We start from the raw sequence: 27,329 nt of genomic DNA on the forward strand, positions 1-27,329 counted from the left end.
CATAATCACAATAAACGTAGTAGGCATGGAGTGAACTTCGCTCTGCAGGACAAACCAAAAAGTACAAAGTCCTTAGGAAGGAAAAAGAAAATAAAAACTGAATAATTCCTCAAAAAGAGCACATTAGGAGCAACGTCTTGTGTGGAATACATGAAAATAGTGATTTCTCATGAAGCAGCAGTAATGAGCAGAAGGGAAGTATTCCACTAATATGGCCAACATGAGGTAACTGCTCCCCCAGAACATAGACAAGGAGACAAAGTAGTGCTGGTGTTGAAATGGAGGAAAGCTGAAAGTGTGGTAAGGCAGGAGCATTGGAGGTATGAGGAAGAAGCCATCAAGCGTTTTCAATATCCCACGTTCTGAGGGGACATGCGCCCATTTCAGCCTCGCGCGCGCGTCGCGCCGATCTTAAAATGGCGGTCGTGCTGAGGCACTTACATGATGCGACGAAAACAGGGTATAACTGCGTGTGCGACAAGCCTGGTGGTCACATCATCAGCACGGCATATTCCGCTCGCTGGAACCGAAGGAAGTCTGGTGAAACGGCAGCAAAATAGCAAGATAGGAAGAAAAATCCGCCATGGCGCAGCGGAGCTCCGAGCTCAGGCGGCCATCTTACTCGGCGTCCAAGCCACGCCCCCCCTACACATTTTATATTAAATGAAATAAAAAGTAATTTCCAAACAAATAAATATTTTTCATTAAAAATTATTTAGAAACAAAAAAATGAATTACATAAATGTACTTGTTTTATTTCCTACCCTATAACACCACACAAATCACAACACACATCAACATTTAAAAAAATATGTACTCCCTCAACTAACAAAATTAATTACGAATTAAAGAAATATTATTAATTAAAACACAAATGAAAACGTATAAAAATTATTTAACTTCCCACACGTAACTCCTATAATCCTCACAACCCACAGCTACAGTTAAACTGTAAAGAAATGAATTACACAATTTAAAACCTATTTTCAATTAAAGAAACTAACAGTATTTAACAACTAGTTATAAAGTAACATTTATTTACTTCCCACACTGTACCCCTATGACAATAAAACCCACACACAAAAAATAGACAAATACACTAATTAAACGTAAATTAATCAATTAATATTAATGATCAACCGATTTTTAATTAATTAAACAAAACTTTCTTCCCACCCTTTACCCCACAAACCCCACACCCACACCTAAAATTGATTACAGAAATTCCATTTTAATTTTTAATTAATTAATCAATATTAATTAACAAATAATTATTAATAATTAAACATAAATTACATCCCACCCTTTACCCTTATAAACCCCACAACCCACACCTAAAAAAAATAACACTATTCGCATAATTATTTATCAATGAATTAGTTAATTTAAATTAACAACTTATTAATTAATTAAACGTAAATTACTTCCCACCCTATACTCCTATAAACCAAGCAACCCGCACCTAAAATTAATAAGACAATTTGCATAATCAATTTTCAATAAAATAATTAATATAAATTAACAACTAGTTATTAATTAATCAAACATAAATTATATTCCACCCTTTACCCCTATAAACCCCACAACCTGCCCCTAAAACAAATCACACAATCACCATAATTATCAATTAATTAATAGTATTTAACAACCAAATAATATTTAATTATAAATAAATTACTTCCCACAATTAACGCTATAAAATCTAAATTAAATAAATGAAAAATTAATGATTCATTTATTATAATTAAATTACTTCCCACCCTGTTCCCCTATAAACCCACAACCAGCTACGGAGCAAGAAATGCAGAATGTAATTAAAATAAAATTCATAACTACTACAAATTTAACACATATTAATAAACATAAACAATACTTGTACACAAAACATACATTACATACATTTAAAATATAAACTAAAATACATAACACTTCTTAAAAAATCAATATTTAAACATCTATATTTTTTAAAACAATATTAATGACCTATATTTTTTAAAACTATATTTCTTACCTTAAATTTGATATTATTGACCACAATATTCTTGCTGTCGATATTTCTGAATCACAATATTTACAAATCGATTTTTGTGTAAGTCGACATTCCCAACTCAATATTCTGTCTCAGCACCCTTGTTAGTATTTAATTATGATCTAATAATATAAAATGTACAATATTTTATGTATATTACTTTTAAGAATGGAAAACCTTCAGAATAAAGTGTTATGTGATAGGAAAAGAACGAGTTGGTAAATGAGCCTCAGTTGGATAAAATCTGATGACTCATTCGGAAAACAAATATTTCATTTTTATTTCACTGGCTTGGCTCCCGCCGCCTTTTGGCTGTTGTTTCAGAACCTTTCAGTATTTGCTCTATAAAATGTGATACTTCAGCCTGGAGGGCATCATTGCTTTTATGTACAGTGAAACATTGTAATAATATGAGTGTTTGACTGTAATTAGGAATTTGCTAACTTTTCCATCTGCTGAGAAAAGGATTTAGCAAGTATGCAATATTATTTCTTCATTTTGTTTTTCAAATTAGTGGTACCTTTAAAAGTTACTTTCCATAGATTTCATAACTGGTACTTATGTAAACTATTGTCTTTATTTGTGGCAAGTTGGTATATAAATAGTTAGGAATTCCGTCATTGTTGTGTCTATTACCTTTCAGTTTCTGCCATGGTGGTTTACTGTATAGTCTTCATTTGTTTTTCAGATAAGAAAGCCTTTTACATCATTTCAACATTCGAGTATGTACCTCAGATCTATGAGCTTGTGGCACGCACTTCTCTGGGGAGAAACAGGTAAGAATTTCAGCTGACACCTTAATACGCGAACAGTGAAGCAACAGGACTCTTCCTAAGGTCCATATTTTGTAGAGGCTCCAAAGTACCCTGATGAATATAGTCAGTGATTCCTCATACCGGCTGGAACAGCTTGCATATATAACTGTTTTGTACAGGGATAGCCAGAAGGAGAAGTCTAAAAAAAGTTCTGATCTCTGAGACTGTTGCGCTTCTCCAGACAACCTGTGTAGAGTCCTCAATGCCACTCTTCTAAGGATAATGTGAAATGACTGGTCCAGTTCTAATGTTACCAGCAGTCATTTCCGCAGTATTTAGATCTTGTCTGAACAGTTTGAGGAATAACCATCAGAGGTTCTGCTGTGGTTCCCTTATATCACTTGATACATTTGTAATGCTTTCGAGAGAAAATAAATAGTTATTAGCATGTATCCTTCACAAAGCTTTGCCAACATTTTTGACGCAACCCAGTTGGTCTGTTCTAGGAGCGCTGGTCATCAATCACTTTAAAAAGAAAATTCTACTTTTCTTATTTTTGTGGCCTTTTTGTGACTGTCCTTTTCCTTTAATTTTATTTGTATATCCGTCTTGCATCCTATGGTGACATATTTTACTTTTGAAGCTGGTTTTTGCCATATGTATTACCGTTAGAACCTAGGTTTTCTGGAGACCACAATTCTTTGAAGGCCTTAAAGAGCCTAAAATACCTCAGGACACTACACTGATTATACAGTTAGTGATTCACGCTAACTGTTATGGCGAATTGTACATTGATGCATAGTAATTTGAGATATCATAACAATGATGAGGGTTACAGCAGATTAGCATCAGCCATAGCCTGCACTTTGGTCTCACAGACTAACCATTTATTCGAAACATTAATAAGGATAGAAGAGGGGAGCCAAGCAGACACAGAACCCCTATCGTGTTTCAGAACCCACAGCGGAAGAGCAGGTTGGAGTTTTATGATGAGGATGAGTAATATGACCAACTCATCTTAGTGGCATCCCAAGGAGATGAGGATGTATGGAAGGACTTAGACACCAACTCTCCTGAGCACAGGTCTGTCTCCATCCATTCTCTGCCAGCCCAACTGGATGACTTTTTTCTGTACGATGCTGTCATTAAAAGGAGAGTAGACACTTAAAAGTACAGCTAGAAAAAGACAGGCCCTGGAGTGTTTCCTCCCAGAAATACTGATATCACTGAAGAAAGATCAGTTTCTGCCCCTGCTACCTTGAATCATGAACCAGAGGAAATAAGCATTTAACAAGTCAGCTTCCTCTGAAGTAGTAAGAACAAGGGTAGAGAAGAAATATAAACCCTCTAGAAAGACTTACTAGACAACAAGCAATGAGCTTGCAGACTGCACTGCGAGGAAAAGGGCTAATGCTACAGCATCCAAAGTACCAGTCCCAGAGAAGAAAAATAAGCTGTTTGAGATGGAAGGAAGAAAGATGAGGCATTCAGAAGCCACACAGTGACGCACCACACATTCTAGTGCTATTAACTGTAGAAGGAAAAGAAAGAACTGATGCAACATGTCCAAAAACAATACAAATGCAATACAAGCAGGAAAGACCATCTTAAATTCCAGCCTCAAGTCAGCCCTTGAAGCTGCTAAAGCAATCAGCAGACCGATGTGCATGGACACTACACTAAGAATACGTGCCTTACTAATAGTATCCAGCTTTAAACAAGAAGTCCACATTTCTTTGATAATTATGTCTTTTACAGGGGAAAGCCGCACGGAGCTGCAGTTGATGACTCTCTCCAGCAGATACAAAAATACAATCAGATGGAAAAGGCAGTGGGCCCCTACAATTCAGGGGGTCTTACAGTAGGAGCACTCCTCCTACCAGGAGAGCAATTGAAAGAGGGAATTTGCAGACCATTCTACAACCAACACAGTGCTCCCAAGGGGTGAGTGTGTAGAGACCTAGTACTGCATGGCCATACCCATTGGCGTGGAGTCACTTCTTTTGAGTCACGGCCTTTGGTGATGGCAGACCATAAGTGGATCAGCCACAGACAGCAAGTGACTCGCAAAGAGAAGCCCTCAGCATCAAACACATTTAGGGAGTAGACTGGGAGGTTTGCTCCTGGAATTGAGGAACATCACCTATCACAAATGGGTGCGAACGTCTTAAAACACAGTTACTGCCTAGAGTTAGGAATGATAACATCAGATGTCAAGCCAAACAGGAGAGCTTGCAAAGGAGAGGAAATGACACTGTTATAAAACAGGAAATACACAACCTCATACAGAAGGACGCAGTAGGGCAGGTGCCAAAAGAGTAACAAACCTAATGACTGTACTCTCTCTGCTTCCTCATCCCCAAACAAAATTTAATATTGAGACCCATCATAGACCTGAGATTACAGAAGACATTAATCAGACACAAAATCTCAAGACATATTCACTGTAGAAAGCCATCCCATTGCTAAAAGAAGAGGATTACAGAGCAACTGTAGACCTCAAGGGGCACATACTTGCACACCCTGATGAACTTCAAGCACAAAAAATCCCTCACGTTTTTGGTACACAATTCACATTACTAATTCAGAGTTTTACCCTTTAGGATAAAGTCAGCACCAAGTGTGTTTGCAAAATGTCTTGCAGAAGTAGCAGCTCACTTGAGAAAGCAGGAGATACAAGCGTACCCCTACCGATTCAATTGGATGGTAAAAGGCAAACTCGCAAGACCTTCAGAACAGTATACAAATAATGATGGAAGTAGTAGACATACTGAGTTTTTAAGCGAACAATGAGAAGTCTTCACCACTCCCTATGACTAAAATGGATAGCTGGGGCAGATTCAGTTGCGATAAAGGCATGCCTGGTTCAAAAGAGCGTGCAGTCATTGACATAACAGGTTTGCCACTGCAGGAAGAGACCATCTGAGATTGTGAACCTGAAATTGCTGATAATGATGGCTTCAAGCATTAAATGAATCCCACCTGCCAGACTCCATAGGACACTCAACCAAGAAAGGCTGCTGAGCCAATGGTTACAATCAGTGGGGGACTGGGAGGATCTTGTGCAAAAGTCAATATAGTAATGGATAGCAGAAAACATCACAAGAGGCAGGCCACTCAAAATACCCACTTCTCTAGGTCACCATCACAACAGTCTCACCCTACACTGGGTGGGTGCATGCAGGAGAATAAAAAAATCAGGGGCTAATGGAACCCACAGAAAGCTGAAAAACTCAATCAAATATTAGAACTCACAACAGACTTCTTTGACTTGAAGGCCTTTCACAAACATATCAGAGAGATAGTAGTACAGATCCAAACAGACAACCCAACACAAATATTCTTCGTGGACAAACAGGGGAGGGTGGGTGGTTGGGGGGGGGGGGGTGTCAGGAAGGCCTTCCATGATGTGTGCTATGCAAACTAGCACAGGAGATCTGAATATGGACACTCCAAAAAAAAGATATCACTGACAGCGATACACATGCTGGGGTAGAAAACCATGGACGCAGACAGATGAGGCAGACAGAAGGTATCTCGCAGGAGTGGGAACTAGATCAGGGAGAGGTACAAAGAATCTTAAAAAAATGGGGGGCGCTACACATAGACCAGTTACCTACAAAAATAGAAAATGCCAAGACTTTGCATTGTGTCCAAGTACCCACATGAAATGTAGCTTATGCTTCAATTAAGGTATGCCTAAGAGCGATAGAAGCATATGCACCGGTGAATTGCACGCTTACATGTAACGTCATAAAGGAATGGTACTTCCCACCGTCAAAGATGGGGCAACAAATAAGGACAGGTATGGACCCAGTAATTCTGTGGCGGAATAGTTTCAAAACTATTTTACAGATAAGTACATATATCTTTTCATAATCTCATGTTATCCACCCTTGATCAGTAAAGCTGTCCAATTGCTCTCCAAATAGATGTACCTGAAATGTATTGTTTTTGGTTGCTCCTTCTTTTCTGGATGAGGTCATTTCTTTCTCTAATTTGTTTTGCTTTTGTCACTCCTCTTGAATTTTGTTGGATTTTGCAGCTTAGAGAGTAATGTGAAAGGGCCATTTTATATTGCACTCTCTTGCTTAACTGTTAATACAAATATGAATTTAATGGAACAAATAAAAAGTACCATTTGCGTATAGGATAGAATTAGTGGTTCTATTAATCTGGATTTAAGAGTTTTTAATTCATGTTTCAAACTTTTCAAGCATTTTTGGACAAACTTTGTGTATTGTTGGCCGCCTTCTGGTATGCAGACAATAAGGGGCCGATTCCAATCCTGGAAAAAGGCTGTACGAATCGTTGTACGGAAGCGTTTTCTCCGTACGACTCGTACCCGGTAAACTTTCCTTACAACCTAGGAAGTACGATTCGTACAGAAAACCTCTTTCCGTACGAATCGTACAAAAGTCCGTACGGGTAAAAAAAAACTACGATTCCGATCTGGAACAGCCTGTACGCGACGTCCGGACGTATTTAAGCAGCTGTCTCCGGCCACGCAAGTACGATTCGTCCCTACGGCTCTTTTGTTACGGGAGTCAAAAACAGCCGTAAAAGCAGAGTCCTACAAACGGAGCCCCGGTACGCGACGTACACGCCATGAACCCCATCGTACGTGTCATACCGGTCCTCTTAGCCTACGACCTGGTGCACCGAAACCGACGCACACGCAGCAGAAGCTGAGAACAACACCCAGGGGCTGGGGGGGGGGGGGTGAGGGGCAGGAAATATACCCCATACCCAAAGCCAAACCTATAATATGGAGCCCATACATTACCACCAGGGTCTGGTCACTTGGGGGGGGCGTGTCCAGCAACCCCTGCGTACCGCAACAACGGAAGTGTACGTGTACGGTGCGTTGCACACGTACCTGTATGGCACCAGTACAATAGTGATACAGGGTGTATACACGCATTGAATGCGGGGGTACGGTGCGTTTCACACGTACAGGTACGGCACCAGTACAATAGTGATACGGGGCATACACACGCAATGAATGCGGGGGTACAGTGCGTTTCACACGTACTGGTACAGCACCAGTACAAAAGTGATATGGGGCGTACACACGCAATGAATGCGGGGATACGGTGCGTTTCACACGTACAGGTACGGCACCTGTACAATAGTGATACGGGGCGTACACATGCAATGAATGCGGGGGTACGGTGCGTTTCACACGTACAGGTACGGCACCAGTACAATAGTGATACGGGGCGTACATACGCAATGAATGTGGGGGTATGGTGCGTTTCACACGTACCCGTACAGCACCAGTACAATAGTGATACGGGGCGTACACACGCAATGAATGCGGGGGTACGGTGCGTTTCACACGTACCCATACGGCAGCAGTACATTTGGGATACGAGGTGTGCACACGCAATGAATGCGGGGGTACGGTGCATTTCACACGTACCCGTACGGCACCAGTACATTTGGGATATGAGGCGTACACACGCCACAAATGTGGGGTTACGGTCTGGCCCTGCATGTTTCCTTCATATTGGTGTGTGTGTAGGTCCAGGCCAGCAGTGTACGGCTCCAAGGGGGTGGGTGTGTGATTGCAGAGGATTCCCAGCAGTGGCCAGCCATATGGGGGTGGCTGTAGATCAATACCAGCAGTGTCCAGACATGTAGGGGTGGCTGTAGAGGACTCCCAGCAGTGGTCAGCCATATAGGGGTGGCTGTAGATGAATACCCGTAGTCTCCAGCCATATGGGGGTGGCTGCAGATGAATACCAGCAGTGGACAAAACATATAGGGGTGGGTGCAGATGAATACCAGCAGTGTCCAGACATATGGGGGTGGGTGCAGAGGACTCCCAGCAGTGGACAGAGACATGGGGGTGGGTGCATATGACTACCAGCAGTGGCCTGCAATATGAGGGTTGGGTGCAGAGGACTCCCAGCAGTGGACAGAGACATGGGGGTGGGTGCAAAGGACTCCCAGCAGTGGACAGAGACATGGGGGTGGGTGCAGAGGACTCCCAGCAGTGGACAGAGACATGGGGTGGGTGCATATGACTACCAGCAGTGGCCTGCAATATGAGGGGTGGGTGCAGAGGACTCCCAGCAGTGGACAGAGACATGGGGGTGGGTGCAAAGGACTCCCAGCAGTGGACAGAGACATGGGGGTGGGTGCAGAGGACTCCCAGCAGTGGACAGAGACATGGGGGTGGGTGCATATGACTACCAGCAGTGGCCTGCAATATGAGGGGTGGGTGCAGAGGACTCCCAGCAGCAGACAGAGACATGGGGGTGGGTGCAGAGGACTCCCAGCAGTGGACAGAGACATGGGGGTGGGTGCAGAGGACTCCCAGAAGTGGACAGAGACATGGGGGTGGGTGCATATGACTACCAGCAGTGGCCTGCAATATGAGGGGTGGGTGCAGAGGACTCCCAGCAGTGGACAGAGACATGGTGGTGGGTGCAGAGGACTCCCAGCAGTGGACAGAGACATGGGGGTGGGTGCATATGACTACCAGCAGTGGCCTGCAATATGAGGGTTGGGTGCAGAGGACTCCCAGCAGTGGACAGAGACATGGGGGTGGGTGCAGAGGACTCCCAGCAGTGGACAGAGACATGGGGGTGGGTGCAGAGGACTCCCAGCAGTGGATAGAGACATGGGGGTGGGTGCATATGACTACCAGCAGTGGCCTGCAATATGAGGGGTGGGTGTAGAGGACTCCCAGCAGTGAACAGAGACATGGGGTGGGTGCAGAGGACTCCCAGCAGTGGACAGAGACATGGGGGTGGGTGCAGAGGACTCCCAGCAGTGGACAGAGACATGGGGTGGGTGCATATGACTACCAGCAGTGGCCTGCAATATGAGGGGTGGGTGCAGAGGACTCCCAGCAGTGGACAGAGACATGGGGGTGGGTGCAAAGGACTCCCAGCAGTGGACAGAGACATGGGGGTGGGTGCAGAGGACTCCCAGCAGTGGACAGAGACATGGGGGTGGGTGCATATGACTACCAGCAGTGGCCTGCAATATGAGGGGTGGGTGCAGAGGACTCCCAGCAGCAGACAGAGACATGGGGGTGGGTGCAGAGGACTCCCAGCAGTGGACAGAGACATGGGGGTGGGTGCAGAGGACTCCCAGAAGTGGACAGAGACATGGGGGTGGGTGCATATGACTACCAGCAGTGGCCTGCAATATGAGGGGTGGGTGCAGAGGACTCCCAGCAGTGGACAGAGACATGGTGGTGGGTGCAGAGGACTCCCAGCAGTGGACAGAGACATGGGGGTGGGTGCATATGACTACCAGCAGTGGCCTGCAATATGAGGGTTGGGTGCAGAGGACTCCCAGCAGTGGACAGAGACATGGGGGTGGGTGCAGAGGACTCCCAGCAGTGGACAGAGACATGGGGGTGGGTGCAGAGGACTCCCAGCAGTGGATAGAGACATGGGGGTGGGTGCATATGACTACCAGCAGTGGCCTGCAATATGAGGGGTGGGTGTAGAGGACTCCCAGCAGTGAACAGAGACATGGGGTGGGTGCAGAGGACTCCCAGCAGTGGACAGAGACATGGGGGTGGGTGCAGAGGACTCCCAGCAGTGGACAGAGATATGGGGGGGTGTACCTCATTATCAAATGACCACACCTACATGGTGGTATGGACGCATCCCTAACTTTGGACTATGATGATAGTGCTATAACAACACATCACTGACAGCAGTGTCCCACTCCCAGGAGGATGGATGTCTTTCACCCACTGCATGACACACCACATGTGGGTGTGAGGACAAATAACACATGCATACCCACCCATGGCGGATGCAGCACAATACACACCCTGATACCATGCCACAAGACTGTATAGTCATGTAACTGCCTACAAAACTAAGATAGCCAAAGGGAACACACACTGTCACGCACATCCCATGAGTGATAGGAATGTCCAGGTGCTGGTCCAGCCACCAAGATGTTGTCTCTCATGGAAGGAATAGTGTGGAATTCCCCTAGATACAATGCCCACAATTGTGAGTCAGGTGCCCAAATACCCTGCATAACAAGTACCATTTGTGTGGTAGGCCGTGATTACACACATGCATAGTGCTGAAAAGGGCGAATTTGTCCCTGAAGGCCTTTCTAAATACTCAAAACACAGGTACAGTGACTAGCAAGGATGGCACAGACGATTCAGCAGGAGACATCGGTGAGCAGGCATGGCCATTGTTGAAGGGATCCGTCACCAACAAAGGAAATGTTGACACAGGTCAGCACAACAATTGTGCAACTGTTTGCAGGGAAGATGTCAGGTGCCACAGAGGAAGGAACACTCCTTGGGACAATGTCTCAAAACAAAATGAACACACACTACCAATGATTCTTTGCAGAGACATTGTGATGGCACACAGATACCATGGTCCACCTCATGACCATCATACAAAAACATTTCTCAGAACCCTAACACATTACCAGAACACCAACTCCAGGAGCCTCATCACCAACATCAAGTACCTGAAATGCAATAGTGTTGAAAGTAAAACAAGAGGCTTTAGTCAGTACAAAAAAACACAATTCAACAAATAGACTATTTACACAGGCCAATAGCCAGTCCATATGTAAAGTCCAAGAGGGGACGTAGGGGACCGCGTCTACCCCTAGCTTGCCTGCACAAATGAACCTCCAGGTTTGTCGAACGGTGGTGGGGCATCATCGGGGGCAGTACCAGGCACCGCAGGAACAGGAGGGGGAAGGGTATGTGTGGTGGGTACAGGGGTGGACGTCTTCACCACAGGGGGTGGGTCAGCACCGAAGGTGGAGGCGAGCTCGGCGCTGCACACCGCTGCAAGTACGTCCAGCACAACCCTTGCACCTGAGGATTCCCCAGGGTCAAGGGAGGGTGTGGTGGGCGAGGGATGGGGTGCAGCGCTCTTGGGGGAGGGGGTCGACGTGGTGGGGGACTCAACTCCCGTGCCCGGGGACTTCCTCGCCTGCTTGTGGGGTGGTGGCTCAGCGGAGGCGAGGTCCAGCTCAGCCAGAAAGAGCTGCTTGGGTGAGCATTTGGCAGAGGAGCCAAGGGGAGTGGTTTTGGAGGGACAGGGTTGTGAGGACTGCGGACTGTGACTGTGGCTGCGTGTATGTCGTCTGTCCTCAGACCCTGTGGGTGTGCCTACATCCCCCTAAGTGTGCGTGCCAGGAGGTGTGCGCTTCGCCTTACTTGGGGGTGTGCTGCCTGTGTCTGGTGGGGTGCGTGCTCGTGACTGTCTGGGTGTGCATTGGACAGGTATGTGAGAGGGAAGTGTGGATGGGTCCGGGGTAGGGGGGGGGACGGAGCGCTTCAGGAGAGTAACTGCTGCCGTCAGGGAAGAGTCCATGGACCGCAGAATCTTGCGTTGGTCACACATCGTTGCTGACATGCCCGCCATGAATGAAACCATCTGTGTGAGCAGTGTAGTGTGGCCATGGAGGACAGTCAGGACCGATGCCTGCCCAACCTGCAACTGCTGCAGTATGTCCACAGACTCTTAACTGAGGGCAGCAGGGGTGACAGGGGCAGGGGGTGCGGTGCCGGGGCCGAAGGAGACATGGTGGGCCTCTGCACGGACAGAAGGAACGGGAGCAACTGGGAGGGCGGAGATGGTAACGGAGGAGGCGGGGACAGATGTGGGGCTGCTGCCAGGTGGTGTAGCAGCCTCCACCTCCTCGAGGAAGTCAGCGTCGTAGGTGGTATCGCCTCCAGACAGGTCCTCGGACTGACTCCCCTCACCCTCCGTGCCACTGGCTCCCTCAGACTCGACAGCAATGGTGGCACTGTCGCTGGGTCTCTCCTCCAGGTCCGTGCAGGTGTCTCCATCTGTTGGGGATGATGGTGCTGTGGGCAAGGAGAAGAAACCGAAATGCATCAGTCACCTGTATACATCTGACACATGAGCACACAAACAATAGGTCCCAGTGCATATCAGGCAATGCATCATGAGTAACAGCTAGATTACTCCGCACATATGTAAGCCCTGTACTGCCCAGTTGGTAGCCCCACTATGCCACTTGGATACAAGGAAAAAAAGAACACACCAGGCCACAACTTGAATGAGAAATACACTGAGAAGCTAGTGTCTGTGAACAGGTGAGCACAGCAATACAATGAAGTCATGCCACCTCTTGTTTACCCTGAAAGAAACAGTAGTGGTGCACCCAAGGTAAACTAACACACCTCAATACTCAAGGTGTCACCACACTCAGAGACCTATAAGTACTTTGGAACACAAAACGAAAAAATGTTGGTACCTTGGGACTCACAATACTTTACACAATCAACATGTATTGAATGTGGCAATTCGCCATTTCGTGAAAAGAACACTAATGTGCCTGCATGAAAGATGTCTCCCAAGGAAGTGCACACAAAACGACATTTACACTGTCATTGAAGAAGCTGGCACCTTTTTCAAAGAAGCCACTGTTAGAAATAAATGGTGTTGCAGAAAGTACATATACATGGGCCCACGGAGGTCTTGGTGTCTTGACACTCGTTAGTTTGTATCACCAACAACAAAGGAGTTTCACAAAATCAAGACCACTGTGGGAACATGTATATGGAGAATCTGCAACACCATTTAATTCTAACAGTGGCTTCTTTGAAAAGGTGCCAGCGTGTTCTATGAAAGTGGAAATGTTGTTTGGTGTGCACTTCCTTGGGAGACATCTTTCATGCAGGCACATTAGTGTTCTTAACACAAATCATCAAATTACCACATTAAAAACATGAAGAACTGTTGACAAGTGCTGTTAGTGCCAAGGTACAATTTTTTTTGACTAACAACTTGAATTATGTCAGTTGTCACATGGCCATCCGTTACCTGATGACACAGTTGGCTACACATATGACCTACTGCTTGTCATGTGGAGTGACACACATGTCCAAACCCAGGACAATGCATAAGCTAATGGGCCTGCAATTGGGTTGTAAAAAAGCATAGCTGTACTGTGGAGACACCCTCGTGGCAAGCCAGAATGTCCACACAGATGTCAGCACACAAAGACCAAACTGCGTTGCATCTGAACCACACACAGGTGCCAAAAATGTATGAGCAGAAATCATGTTTTAAAAAAAATGACACAGGCTGCAAAGCACGAACATTAAGCACTGGCCACCATCACAGGGGCACTGCACGGCGATTCTTTGTACAGCCAATTCCCACAGGTCAGAGCTGGCAAGGAAAAATCAGGGGTGCCCAAGTAGGCCTCTCCTGCACAACCCCCCCATACCTGAGTCAATGTGATTGATACAGATCAAGAAGTGACACCTCTTAATCAGGATTACAAAAACTGTGCAGCAACAACTTGACACAACATCACCTCGTGGGGCTCGCAACACATATTTGTGACAAACAACCATCAACAGATTGTTGTGAAAAGCCACACAGGCACTGCCCAGTGTGAGTATGCACAAGCCAAATGGTGTATCCCTGTCCAGTGGACACACGTAGCACACATTGGAAAAATACAAACTAGGCCAGGGAACAATGCCACAGTTGCAGACCTATGCTGAACCCACAGAGAATGTGCACAGTGTTGGATGACACACATGATTAGGAGGCCAGGGTGTCTCAGGGGACTGTAGTGGGCACACTGCTCCGTGTTACTAGAATGAGCTGACTCTACCATGAGCAACTGTCATGGCACTATGCACATCTCCCACTCATGCACATCATGTCTGAGGCCACAACATTGGTCATGCATGCTGCAAGGGTGTTCAGTTGAAACCTCACACTCCTATGTTGAGACTCATCATCAGTGCCAACAAATATGGACCCCCAACATAGTGAACAGGTCATGGCACAGGCAAGGTACCAACACAAGTGACAGGCCACCCTCCCACATGATGCGGAAAGCAATGTGCACTTTGATTTTCTAGCACCCTAGATGACCATGTGCAAATGTGATTACACACAGACCAGGGGACACATGTCAAGGAGGGGAAGGGATGAAAAAGAGCACCAGGTGACATTGGGGAACAGAAAATGCACTGCACATATAAACTCTGGGAGTGTATCCAGGCTACAGAGCACTTCCAAAAGCTGGTGACACATAACACAACAAACAGCCATGTACCTATCCCCTCCTTGCTGCAGTCTCTCCTGTTACTGCCTATCGAGGTCAGGGAAGACCACCACCAGGACACGGATCATGTGGGCGGTCAGGCGTCGGCGCCCGCCGTGGGGGCGAGGAGGGTCGATCCCCAGCTGGACCCGGGCGATCCACTGGGTCCATCACTGGATATCCTGCCACCTTTTTCTGACCAGTGGTAGGCGCCGACTACGATCCCCCGCCGATCTCACGGCCCTGACGATGTCCCGCCAGATCAACATCTTCTCGTAGGCAGTTACCTGTCAGGATGACAAAGTGAGACAACATCACTACACCTGCTCCATGTCCCAGAGACACACATTTGAACATCTTTGATATGTTGAACAGGGCATAGGATGCTGACAGGAATTGCATCATTCTCAATGAGAAATTGGCCTGTGTGCAAGCCCCAATGCACTACATGGCATTGAAAGTCAACAGGTGGCATAAGGGGTGCGACACACTCACTGATCATGGCACACACTGTGCAGCACATGCAACAGCAGGCCGATGGACAGCACGTGCCAAGCAGTCACATGTCCCACTCCACTGACGCACCCTCAGCAGACTAGACAGACACACCCAGGCACAGATCACTCGCCTGTCAGTGACAACAGCGGATACAACCCTCCCTCTGCACATGGGCCACTTGCCTGTGGGGAGTCACAGGTGTCGTGCTAGCTCTGCAAGTCAGACACACAGCACGGCTTACTTGTCACATCAGATGGGTAGAGCTGTTGCCTCTTCCATGAAGCTGTGGTGCAACACTCCACATAGACACTCACCCAAATGACAAGGAACATTCACACACATTAATGTCCATGAGGTCGTACACATCATTTGGACACTCTCACCACAGGTCCACTCAACTCATACACATCTGTAGGTACAGTCACTTGTCATACCGGGGGGACCACTGAATCACCTCAGGACAATAGGAAAAAAAGTCACCAAGGATTTGCCAGGCTGAATGTGTCATGCACTATGCAGTGAATGTCACAGTAAGCACAATGCAAGTGAGGAGTGCACACAGGAACTACATCATGCTCTGCATGAGAGACATAAGCATGTCCCCCCCCCCCCTGGGACCCACTCTAAACAACATTGCATGTCTGTCACACCTGGACACAATGCCAGAAGTGACAGTCACACAACTGGTGCACAGTCAAAGGTAGTGTTTTACACCGCTTATGGCAACATTACAACAGTGATACGATTCTAACCGACACCATGGGTACGATGCGTACACACGCAATGAATGCAGGTGTAGCTTCGTTTCACATAGCATGTCTGTCCCACCTGGACACAATATTGACAGTCACACAACAGGTGCATGGGCAAAGGTAGTGGAGTCAGCACTCACCTGCTCCGTTGGTCTCCCATACAGCTTGGGGTACTGTGGGAGGAGGCAGCCCAGCAACGCCTCATTCTCCTCTAGGGTGAATGGCTGGGCCCTCTCCAAAGTACACGACATGGTCCAGAGGAAGCAGAGACAGCAACAATGTGGTCAACTCAAAAGTTGTGCAGGCAAGTGCCCTCTCATGGGTTCTGGCTGCCTTATATCTGTCTTGCTGAGGGGCATTCATTTAGAGTACATAGTGATTGGTCAGACTCATTTGCATCGTACGTTTACTCCAATCCCTTTAAACATACACCAATGACACGCATTCGCATCGTTCAAATTTTAAGCATCATGTCAAGTCAACAACCACTTTGCAACATTGTATTTTTTTGCCAACTGACTGTTCCAGGACACCTGATGGACACATTGCAACTGAAAACTCTGTATCCATGACAAGCAGCATGCATTTTGGGCCTAATACTTGTCCCCTATGTGTCCCCTATGTAATTTTGAAATCCACACACATGTATGGTGCGTTTCACACGTACCCGTACGGCACCAGTACAATAGTGATACGGGGCGTACACACGCAATGAATTCGGGGGTACGGTGCGTTTCACACGTACCCGTACGGCACCAGTACAATAGTGATACGGGGCGTACACACGCAATGAATGCGGGGGTACGGTACGTTCCACACGTACAGGTACGGCACCAGTACAATAGTGATACTGGGCGTACACACGCAATGAATGCGGGGGTACGGTGCGTTTCACACGTACCCGTACGGCACCAGTACAATAGTGATACGGGGAGTACACACGCAATAAATGCGGGGTACGGTGCGTTTCACACCTACAGGTACGGCACCAGTATGATAGTGATACGGGGCGTACACAAGCAATGAATGCAGGGGTACGGTGCGTTTCACACGTACCCGTACGGCACCAGTACAATAGTGATACGGGGCGTACACACGCAATGAATGCGGTGGTACGGTGCATTTCACACGTACAGGTACGGCACCCATACGATAGTGATACGGGGCATACACACGCAATGAATGCGGGGGTACGGTGCGTTTCACACGTACAGGTACAGCACCAGTACGATAGTGATAGGGGGTGTACACACACAATGAATGCAGGGATACGGTGCATTTCACACGTACCCGTACGGCACCAGTACAATAGTGATACGGGGCGTAGACACGCAATGAATGCGGGGGTGCGGTGAGTTTCACACGTACAGGTACGGCACTAGTACAATAGTGATACGGGGCGTACACACACAATGAATGCGGGGGTACGGTGCGTTTCACACGTACAAGTACGGCACCAGTACAATAGTGATACGGGGCATACACACGCAATGAATGCGGGGGTACGGTGTGTTTCACATGCTTACAATGGTGATACGAGGCATACACACGCCAGGAATGGAGGACTGCGAGTCGCACAAGGATGTCCATCAAGTACTTGTCATTGCATACTTTCATGTGCAGGCCCTAGGTGTGGCAGCCAGTGATATTGCACAGGTCATCTCATCTAGTTGCACAATTGATGTGTGATGACCTGTGGACACATGTCATGTGTGATGGGGTACTATGTGGCACACATCACCTTGTCACTTGCCACATGTGTGTCTGTAGTCCAACTGTGTCATGCACAGCAGCAGTGGGATGGCACAGTCATCAACACCTGCACCTTTCTCCTGATGCCAGGAACAGGGACACTCTATCAACTGACATGTCACGATCAGCATGCCCCTATGTGACTATGAGAAGGTGTGTGTCATGTGTTCCCATGAGCTTGCTGTTAGTGTTCCGTCAACTGCATCTGCTGTTGGTGCATCCAACATGGGTCTGTGTGGAGATGGGCATGGCACACATCTACGCACACCATGCCACATGTGGATTCCCACGGCTGTAGGGTCTGTGTGCATCGGACATCATAATTTCCCAGGCACACATGTCTGCGTCGTCTCAATGGCTGTGTTTTTTTGTTGTCACGTGTACCCCTTCATCGCAATGTGTTTGATATGTACATTTGACATTCCATGTGAGCTGTGCGTGTGCCTTGCAGTCAGCTGTCTGGATGAGATGACATCCTTCCAATGCAGCTATGTGGATGTGTGTCATTCCGGAGATATCTCTGGCTGTTCACTCAGACTGGCCCCCAGCTCATTTCAGGGCATGCCATGTAGACTTGACAATCAACAGGTGTTTCTGGCTTTTCGTAGGAGTGCCAGCAAGCTGGCATATGTGTCCTGGATGTATTGCACACACCAGACTCCATAGTTACCTGATGTTTAGTAGCAGTTTAGCATGTGCTATGTTCATTGACATTGATGTTGACAGACTCTCAATCTTCATTATTCCAAACAATGTCCTGCAGGGCACCGCCTGTCCCAAGACCAATGCCAGACTTGGCTGCCATGAGGGAACGTGCCTGCATCCGACGTTACAGATTCACTCGACAGTTGATTGAGGACTTGACTAACAAGCTCGCACCACACCTCCAACTGCGACACAGGTATCCTACTGTGCTGACCCCCAAGATGAAGGTGATGGTAGCCCTACATTTTTTTGCCACAGGTACATTTCAATTGACCATGCTGATGTTGGTGGGATGTCACAGACAATGTTCAGCCGTGTCCTGCGTGATGTTTTGGCAGCCATGTTGGAGCACCTTGATGAATTCATCAAATTTCCTACTCCTGAGTTGACAGATGTCAAGGGTGATTTCTATGCCCTGGGAAGGATACCCCATGTCATTGGGTCCATTGATGGGACACATGTGGCTTTGGTACCACCACAGGCACAGGAGCAAGCCTATCGCAACCGAAAACATTACCACTCAATAAATGCCCTTGTGGTGTGTCTTGCTAACATGCTGATTTCCCATGTCTGTGCACGTTTTCCAGGATCAGCACACAATGCCTACATCATGAGGCGTAGCAGGGTGCCACAAATGATGCTGCGGCTGCACAACGAACGAGCATGTCTTGTTGGTGGGTATACTCTGTTTGTCCTGTGTGTTGCGGTATCTTTGGCTCTTACGGCATCTCCTGACCCACTTATTTACATGGTGTTTCCATGTAGGGGACTCTGGATATCCCAACATGCCATGGCTACTGACACCTCTCCGCAACCCAAGAACAGCTGCAGATCACTGGTACAACAATGCACACGGGCAGACCAGGCGAGTGATTGAGAGGACGTTTGGCCTCCTGAAGAGCCGATTCCGGTGCCTTGACAAGACAGGCGGGTCCTTCCCATATGCACCGGAGAAGGTCTGCAAAATCTTCATCGTGTGCTGCATTCTGCACAACATGGCAGTTGAGAAGGCAGTGCCACTCATCCTGGATCTGGATGAGCAGGAACATCCACCCGTGGAGGATCAAGGGCTTGGTCACGAGGCAAGTGATGAGGAGGATGATATCCGGAGTCAGCTCGTACGCAACTTCTTCTCATAGTGGTGAGTCACTGGGTATGAGTGTGCAAGCTTGTAGCATTGAGTGGCATGTGTTGCAATGTGTGTGTCCAGCTGACTGAATGCAAAGTGACTTTGATGTGTGTTCTGATGTGTCACTCGAGTGATGATGTCATGCCACACAGTTTTGCAGAGAGACTTTCTTTGAAATTTGCATGTGTCCAACATTGTTCATGTTTCGTAACTGACCATGTGTGTGGCGAGAATTGTTTTAGGTGACTTCTAGTGTGTCTGTCATTCCCGGGTTTTATGCGCCTGTTGTCTGCTTGTGTCATCTTTGTCCTCCTGCTATTCCTCATGAGGATTGCAACGTGTGCTGAATCAGCGTTCCATGCACGGACATGTGGAAATGTCAGTTTGGGTAAGGATTGCAGCAAGGCATTTTGGTGGTGGTGCTGGTTGGGAATGTGTGGGGACCTCTTCTGTGCATGTTGTGGTACCATGCATACATGTCTTCTCACCATGGAGCATATAACATGTACCATCACTCCCATGACATGATAGTCACCCTTCTTGACAGTCATCTGTAGTGGAGTGTGGAGTCTGATGAAGGCATCAATGTGTGTAAACCTTGCCTCTGAAACATTGCGGATGCTACGGGTGGACATAGTGTGGGACATCACAACAACAGGCTCTATGGGGAATTGCAGCCTCTCCGTGTCCAGCAGGATGTGTTTGGCTCATCCCCTTAACTTGTGTGCCAGTTCATTGGGATTTACAACATCCATGTTGTGAAGGGGGGGTCCAGCGTATGTCCCACATGTTATGTCAACTGACCTGTGAGTCTATTCATATGGATGCATTTCCCTTTGTGTGAGTTTGTGTAATAAAGGTGTTCACCACAATCCAAAGTGCCTCATCTCTGTCACTGCAGATCTCTTGCCAGTTTGCATGCGTCATCTATGGCATAATTGTCAAAGATTGAGCATATGAGTGTATGTGTACTTCGGCAACATGCATGCAGTTCTTCATGGCTAATAATCTCTATTGTGCATGAAGTACCTGGTTGTGTATGTATTTGTGCAGGTTGCTCCCCACAACGGGACGTCAACGCCTGCTGACGGTGTGTCTCCTGTGCGCAGCTCCGCATTTTGTAGCCTGATCCTGTGGCCGTCATTTTTGGTGATTGTTCATACATTTTCTCGGAGTGACCCATGAGTAACCTGACACTCCTTCCTTTACATACACCTGTTGCACTGTGCCTTTCTGACCTCCTTGTCTTTGTGTGCTACTTTTTGCCTAGTTTCTCACCCCTTCCGCCTGCCTCTGCCTCACCTGCGGCACCGCCCCATCGAGTGCCCTGATTCTGCATCCCACACACCTCCAAAATGCTCCTCCCTTCCCCCCTCCACCCATTCTTAATGCAGCCAGCAGCTTGTCTGTGCCACTGTTGCGCCAACACCGTGCCAAAGGCAGGACCGCCTGCGCCTGCAACGTGCACAGTGCACGACCCTCTGGTCCTTGCATGACCCACGTCACACAACAGGCTCATGCTGCAGCCACCCTCCAAGCAATATCCACGAGACAATCAACCGCCTGCTATCAGGCAACCCCTAAGCGAACAACCAGGTCATGTGCCTCCTACTCCACACCTGCTCCGTCCACCAGCATGCCATTGGACTCTGATACCTCCTCAACACAACAGCCCCACACATCACCTTCATGACAGTAACCTGGATAAAAGCATCCTCAACACACAACTTCTTCATTGCCATCTCAGACGGATACAAGATCACCCGCAGGGACGGCACCAACAATCCCGGAGGATAAATTGCAATTTATTCACAAGTACACCCTCAGAGTCACAAATCCGGTTTCGCACCAACCCCCTGGCAACCCTCAGAGTAACACTCATCTACAGATCTCCAGGCCTACATCCACAATTCTGCTAAGCCATCAACACATACATCTGCACGCACGCCCTCACCTCCACAGGTTACATGTGGCTGGAGGCCAGTAACTTCTTGCTGGAGGAGAACCACACCACCATCCATCATTGGTCCATCAACATTTGCATCCACGTCTCCGACAAGCAACACACTGCCCCACACCCTGTTACCGATCCCCTAAAGATGCTTGATGTAAGTCACCACAGACAAGCTGTGTGGGACACTCGAACCAACACCACCGCCACACCCTGCAACCTCACACACTGGATCAGCAACTGATCCAACAATCTTGCCACATTGACGGACTTTCCTGTGAAGCACAACAACAGTTACACCACCTGGGACAAGGCAGACCTACTGGACTCATACAGATCTAGCCAGACTCTTGTGCAAACCTTGCAACACAAAGAACCATCAGTTACCTTACAGCCCTGGAAAACGCCACACACAGCCATATCATCAGCAAGGACAAGTGGAGATCCTTCAGATAGGGCTGAGGCACCAAAACACACGACATCAAGGAGCTCATCAGCATTGTGAGTGAACTGACAGCAGCTCTCCATCCAAAAGACACCCCACCCTTGCAAGGCAGATCAAATCCCTTGCAATTTTCTACCACTGCAAGCTCATCGACATACATGACACCCTGGGCACACAGAGGCAGACAGCACTATTATCTGCGGGACAAACCCCCCTCAGGTTCTGGACTCTCATCAGCAGCAAATACACCACCTGGCTCATGTGCACCATCCACTCTGGCTCTCAATCAGGCCCCTTCCCACACAACATCTCAACCACGTCATTCCCCATCCTTGAAGCCCACGTCCAGCACGTCATGAATGTCTCCTTTGAGTTTGCCACATTCCATGGGAGCTGGAGGCATGCGGAGACCCAGGCCCTTCTTGAACAACGGACGGCAGTACCGCAGGATCTCCTGGAACATCACCATGCTTCCCTACCCAGCAAATGTCATCAGGAAGACACTCAATGAGCAACTGACAAACTTCCTCCACTCAAACAGCTCCAGGCAACCGGCACCAGACCATCTTCCACAGTAATCACACCACTGCAAACGTCATCATTGCCACCAACGACAACTATGCCCTGCTCAACAATGGTGAGACCACCCCCCTTGACCTCTCAACCGCATTCTACACCATGTGCTACCACACTGTCAGCTCACACATCTCCAACACTGGTATCCAGAGGAGGGCCCAGGATTAAATCAACAAGTATCTCACCAGCAAGGCCCAGGGAGTCGGCCTCCACCCTTCAGCATGTAGTACACTGGGGTCATCTGGCCCATGCCCCAGGGCTCATCTCTCAGCGTGACGATCTTCAATGTCTCCATGACCCCCCTCTCCAACATCACATGCTCACACAACCTCATCATCATCTTGTATGCCATTGACGCCCAGCTGCTCCTTACCCTCAACAAAGACCCAGCCATTGCCAGATCCAACCTTCAAGAAGGCATGAGATCCGATGACGAATGGCTGAACATCAGCCCCCTGAGGCTGGACTTGGACAGGACTGAGGTCATCATCTGAGGATTGTCAACTTACGGCTGGGTCAACTCCTTGTGTCCCACCGGCCTGGGCACCGCACCAGCACCCAGTGGCCACGCACGCAAGCTGGTGTTCATCATGGACTCATCGCTCACAATTACCATGCAACTCAACACCATCTGTACCTCATGCTGCAACACCCTCCGCATGCTGCAAATGATCCACAGATAGATCCACTCCAAGGCAAGACAGACCGTCCCCCAGGTCCACGACACCAGCTGGGTCAACTACAGCACCGCCCTCTACGGAGGAACATCAGCAAAACTGCAGGAGAACTTGTCCACATCCAGGGTGCATCCGCACACCTCATCTTCAACATCCCCCGCCCCAGCCACATCACTGTCCACCTGAGATAGCTACAATGGCTCACTGTCTGCTGCAGGATCACCTTCAGACTCCTCAACCACACTCAGGAGGAAGTCCACAACCCCAGACCCAAAATCGAACTTGGACGTCTGTCATCCAACACCCCGTTGGCCCAACTGCGTGCAGTCAACCTTGCCCTGGCCACCATTCATCACATCCACAGAACAACTGCATGCAGGAGATAGTTCTCCCACCACGCCAAGCAGACCTGGGACTCCCTCCCCGGGCACCTCCACATGACCCATGACCTCTACGCCTTCATGATACTCTTCCAAATAGGTCTGTCCGAGCAGTATTGCAAGCCCCCCCTCAGCAGCTTGAGGCCATCACGGATGAGTATTGGGCTCCATGTCTGTATTTGATGATACATTGTGACCCATGTGTGTCCTCAACCGGACTCAGATCCCAGTGTATGGATGGCTGGAGTTAGTTCCACACTCAGGCATACTTTGACATATCCCCACACGTATGTTGTGGACTCATGCTAAATGACTGCAACATAAAATTTCAATTATTCTTTTTTGTATTATAGGTCGGGGGCGTGATTTGTGCACAGAAAAAGGTGCAATACAGGGACCATAGAATCCAAAGTTCACATGGGGAGATGGGATCCTTGGCATTTGAAGTCAGCAGAGTCCAGACCACAGTGTTTGGCATCATTGGTCAGACTGTGACCAGCAAGTCCATGTGGCAGATAATGTCAGTCAATGAGGTGATGCTGTCGCACATGAAGGCCAGGTGCCAGGCCAGGTGACCTGGGAGATGTGGATGGGCCGCTGCCTCTCACGGTCTTTTCCGTGGACAACCCACCTTCCTCGGGGGACCCTCAGATGCAGGCCTTGACGATGCTTGGGACGCTCCGTCGGACGAATCCTCCTCCCTCCCTGTGGCTGGCGGTGGTCTTCGCCTGGTGGCACAGGGAGGGTTGCCCATGTTGTCAGCGATCTGACGGAGTGAATGGCTTATGTCCCTTTGCACCGCCAGGAGCTCAACCAGTCTTGCCTCCATCCATCCTTGGTGTTCTTGTTGACTGGCGTGTTGCTCGGCCTGCTGGTTCTTCATCTCTGTGATGGTCCCCTTTATCTCTGTGAGGGTCCCCACTACATGGCTGAACTCCCTGGTGTCACGCCGGTATGCGTCCATGATGTTGTGTATGTGTGACATACCGGTCCCTTCAGCTGGCTGGGGAGGTTCTCGCCTCCGCCTGCCTACACTCCCACCACCCCTGCCAACACGAGCCTGGGCTGCCGTTGTGGGCACATCGGGTCTAAGGGACCCCTGAGGGATGGCAGTGGCGGTGTTGTCTGCCTCCTCCTGGGTGCCCGGCGCACCTTCTCCCTCCTGGTCAGACTGGCTCAGTTGTTCACTGCGGGCACGGCTCCTCGGTGTCTCCTGGGATGTGGCAGGAATGGGGGTGGTGGTTGGCACAGATGTTCCTGAACCAGGTGCTGCAGGGGCTTGGACACCAGAGGGTCCAGGTTGGTCGGGGTCATCCGCGGAGTGTTGAGAGGCGTCGCTGCCGGTGGGATCAGGTTCCTCCCGAGCCTGGGACTGTGATTCTTCACCCCCATTATTGGGGGGAGATTCATCACGTTGCCCTGTGTATGAGAGACAGACAATGTTAATGCTGTTTCATGCAACATCCATGTTTCACACATTCAAGTTGGCACTGTTCCTCCAGGTAGTTGTATGTGCCTAGCATTCTCCTCAATGTTCACTTGTGGATGGGTATGTTGCGTGGGACAGATTGATATGTTCTCCTGAGTCTTTGACATGTCGATTTTTGGCTTGGATGCTTCTTCGGCTATGTATAGGTCTTGTTGTGTTACATGTCCATTGTGACAGTGGGTAAATCCATTGCCTGTCCCGGGGGTGTCTGCTTGTGTAAGGGGTGTGTGTGACAGGGCCTGCTGGTGGGTGTAGTGTGATTTGGCACTGGGGCTCCCAGGTGATGTAGCTGTCCCCCCATGGAGCATGCTGCCATGACAGTGAGTGTGAGTTCCTGTCCTAGATATCTGACCTTGTTGTCTTGGTGTTTGTATTTGCACTGGTCACAGGAGGGCCTTGTGCTGCCTACACGAGGGCCAAGTGTCAGCTATCTTGTCAGTACTTTCCCAGTCTCTGTGCATTGCGCATGGTGTATGGGTATGTACCTGGGCCATATGGGATGAGGGCAATTGTGTCTGATTTGGAGTTCAAAAATGCGTTTTGTAAGTTGCCCTTGTCTCCACTTGGTCGCGCGGCGCTGTTTAAAATGATGTCCCTTCCCAGATTTCTTTATGCACTCCAGAACTCCTTCGATGTCATTCCGGCGGCCTACTTTAGGGAAGTGGAGAGTTTGCAGAGGAGACTGGTTTGGGACGGGCGAGCGCGTATCGCTTTGGCAAAGCTGACTCTCCCCTGGTATGACGGGGGCATCGCGCTTCCTGATATTAGACGGTACTATTGGGCCTCCCAGCTGTCTGCCATTAACCATGCTACGTACGCTCCTGGTTTGAACCCGGCATATGAGATGGATAAATTCCTGCTTCCCGGCGGTAACTATAACAGAGCGCTTTACTCTCGATCCGCTGGTAGGACCCTTACGGGCCCTACGAGGATTGCGGTACGTGTGTGGAAGGCGGCGAACGTAGCGATGGGCTGGAGTGAGCGTTTAACGTGTGCCACTCCTTTATTCGCCTCAGAACGCTTGGGAAGCCTCTGGACAACGAAAGGCTTCGAGCACTGGGACACGATCGGCATCAGCAGAGTGGGGGACCTGTGGGTTAAAGGTGCGGTTAAATCCTTCGCGGTGCTCCAGAGCGAGCACGAGCTTAGTGAAAGAGAGTTCTTCCGTTATGCACAGGTTCGGCACGCCCTGCTCTCGGTCTTTGGGGAGGGGACCACGGTCCCTGCTTCTTCGCCTCTCGAGGACCGCATACTCGATGGTCACGTCCCCTACAGTACTATCTCCTTGATTTACAAAAAACTGATAAACAATCGGGCTGACCTCTTGGTGCGTCTTCGGGAGGCATGGACGGGAGATGGGGTGGAGTTGGACGACGAGGACTGGCAGACTGCACTGTCATCCCCTAAGGAGGTGGCCATCCCGGCCCGTCTCCGTCTGGTCCAGCTTAAGATTCTCCATCGTGTATATGTGACGGGCCCCCGCTTGATCTCGATGGGGCTCTCTGACGACGGACTCTGTAAGCGTGGCTGCGGGCTCAGTGCCACCTTTCTCCACATTCTATGGGAATGCCGCGAGGTGGCGGAATATTGGCGCCAGGTGCATGATATTATGAGACGAGTCACCGGGGTCGCTCTGCTGCCGGAGGTGCGTCGCTGTGTTCTGAATGTATGGGAGCCCAATGACTATAATGCGGCTCAGGCTCGGTGGGCGGCCTTGGGGAACATGATCGCAAAGAGAGATATAGCGCAGCTTTGGGGTTCCCAACGGCCTCCCACCGTGTCCGTATGGAAGGAGAACATGGACTGGTGCATGTTCAGGGAGAAAACTGTGTATGTGACTCGTGGTAAACCGGGGGCTTGGGGTAGAATTTGGGGGCAGTGGAACGTGTATCGCGGGTCTATCTGTGCTCCCCCCCTGGTGGATACGTCTGGGGTTGCCTCGTCCCCCTGATCCTTGAGGGTTCCTTGCTTATCTCGTACTTCGGAGTACAGATTTGGTTCTCCCGTGGCCCCCCCCTCCCTCTCAGGCCTTCTTTTATTGACCGCCCTCGGGTGGTCGGGTGTGGACTCCCCCGGCTGTGGTTCGACGCCCATTTCAAGTCGTTTCGCCTTGCTTTTTGTTTTTCTTTATTTTTGT

The 27,329-nt window shown here is 48.8% G+C and overlaps 1 protein-coding gene across 1 annotated transcript in view; it reads left to right on the forward strand.

The window, feature by feature from the left end:
• LOC146772748 (rho guanine nucleotide exchange factor 11-like) overlaps nt 1-27,329 on the forward strand; it is a 249,882-nt gene that overhangs the window by 148,482 nt on the left and 74,071 nt on the right. The window contains 1 exon segment of the mRNA XM_085637026.1: nt 2,718-2,805. Within this exon segment, the coding sequence (XP_085493152.1) occupies nt 2,718-2,805 (88 nt within the window).

This window comes from Triturus cristatus, chromosome 12 (genome assembly GCF_964204655.1).
Source record: "Triturus cristatus chromosome 12, aTriCri1.1, whole genome shotgun sequence".
NCBI lineage: Eukaryota > Metazoa > Chordata > Amphibia > Caudata > Salamandridae > Triturus > Triturus cristatus.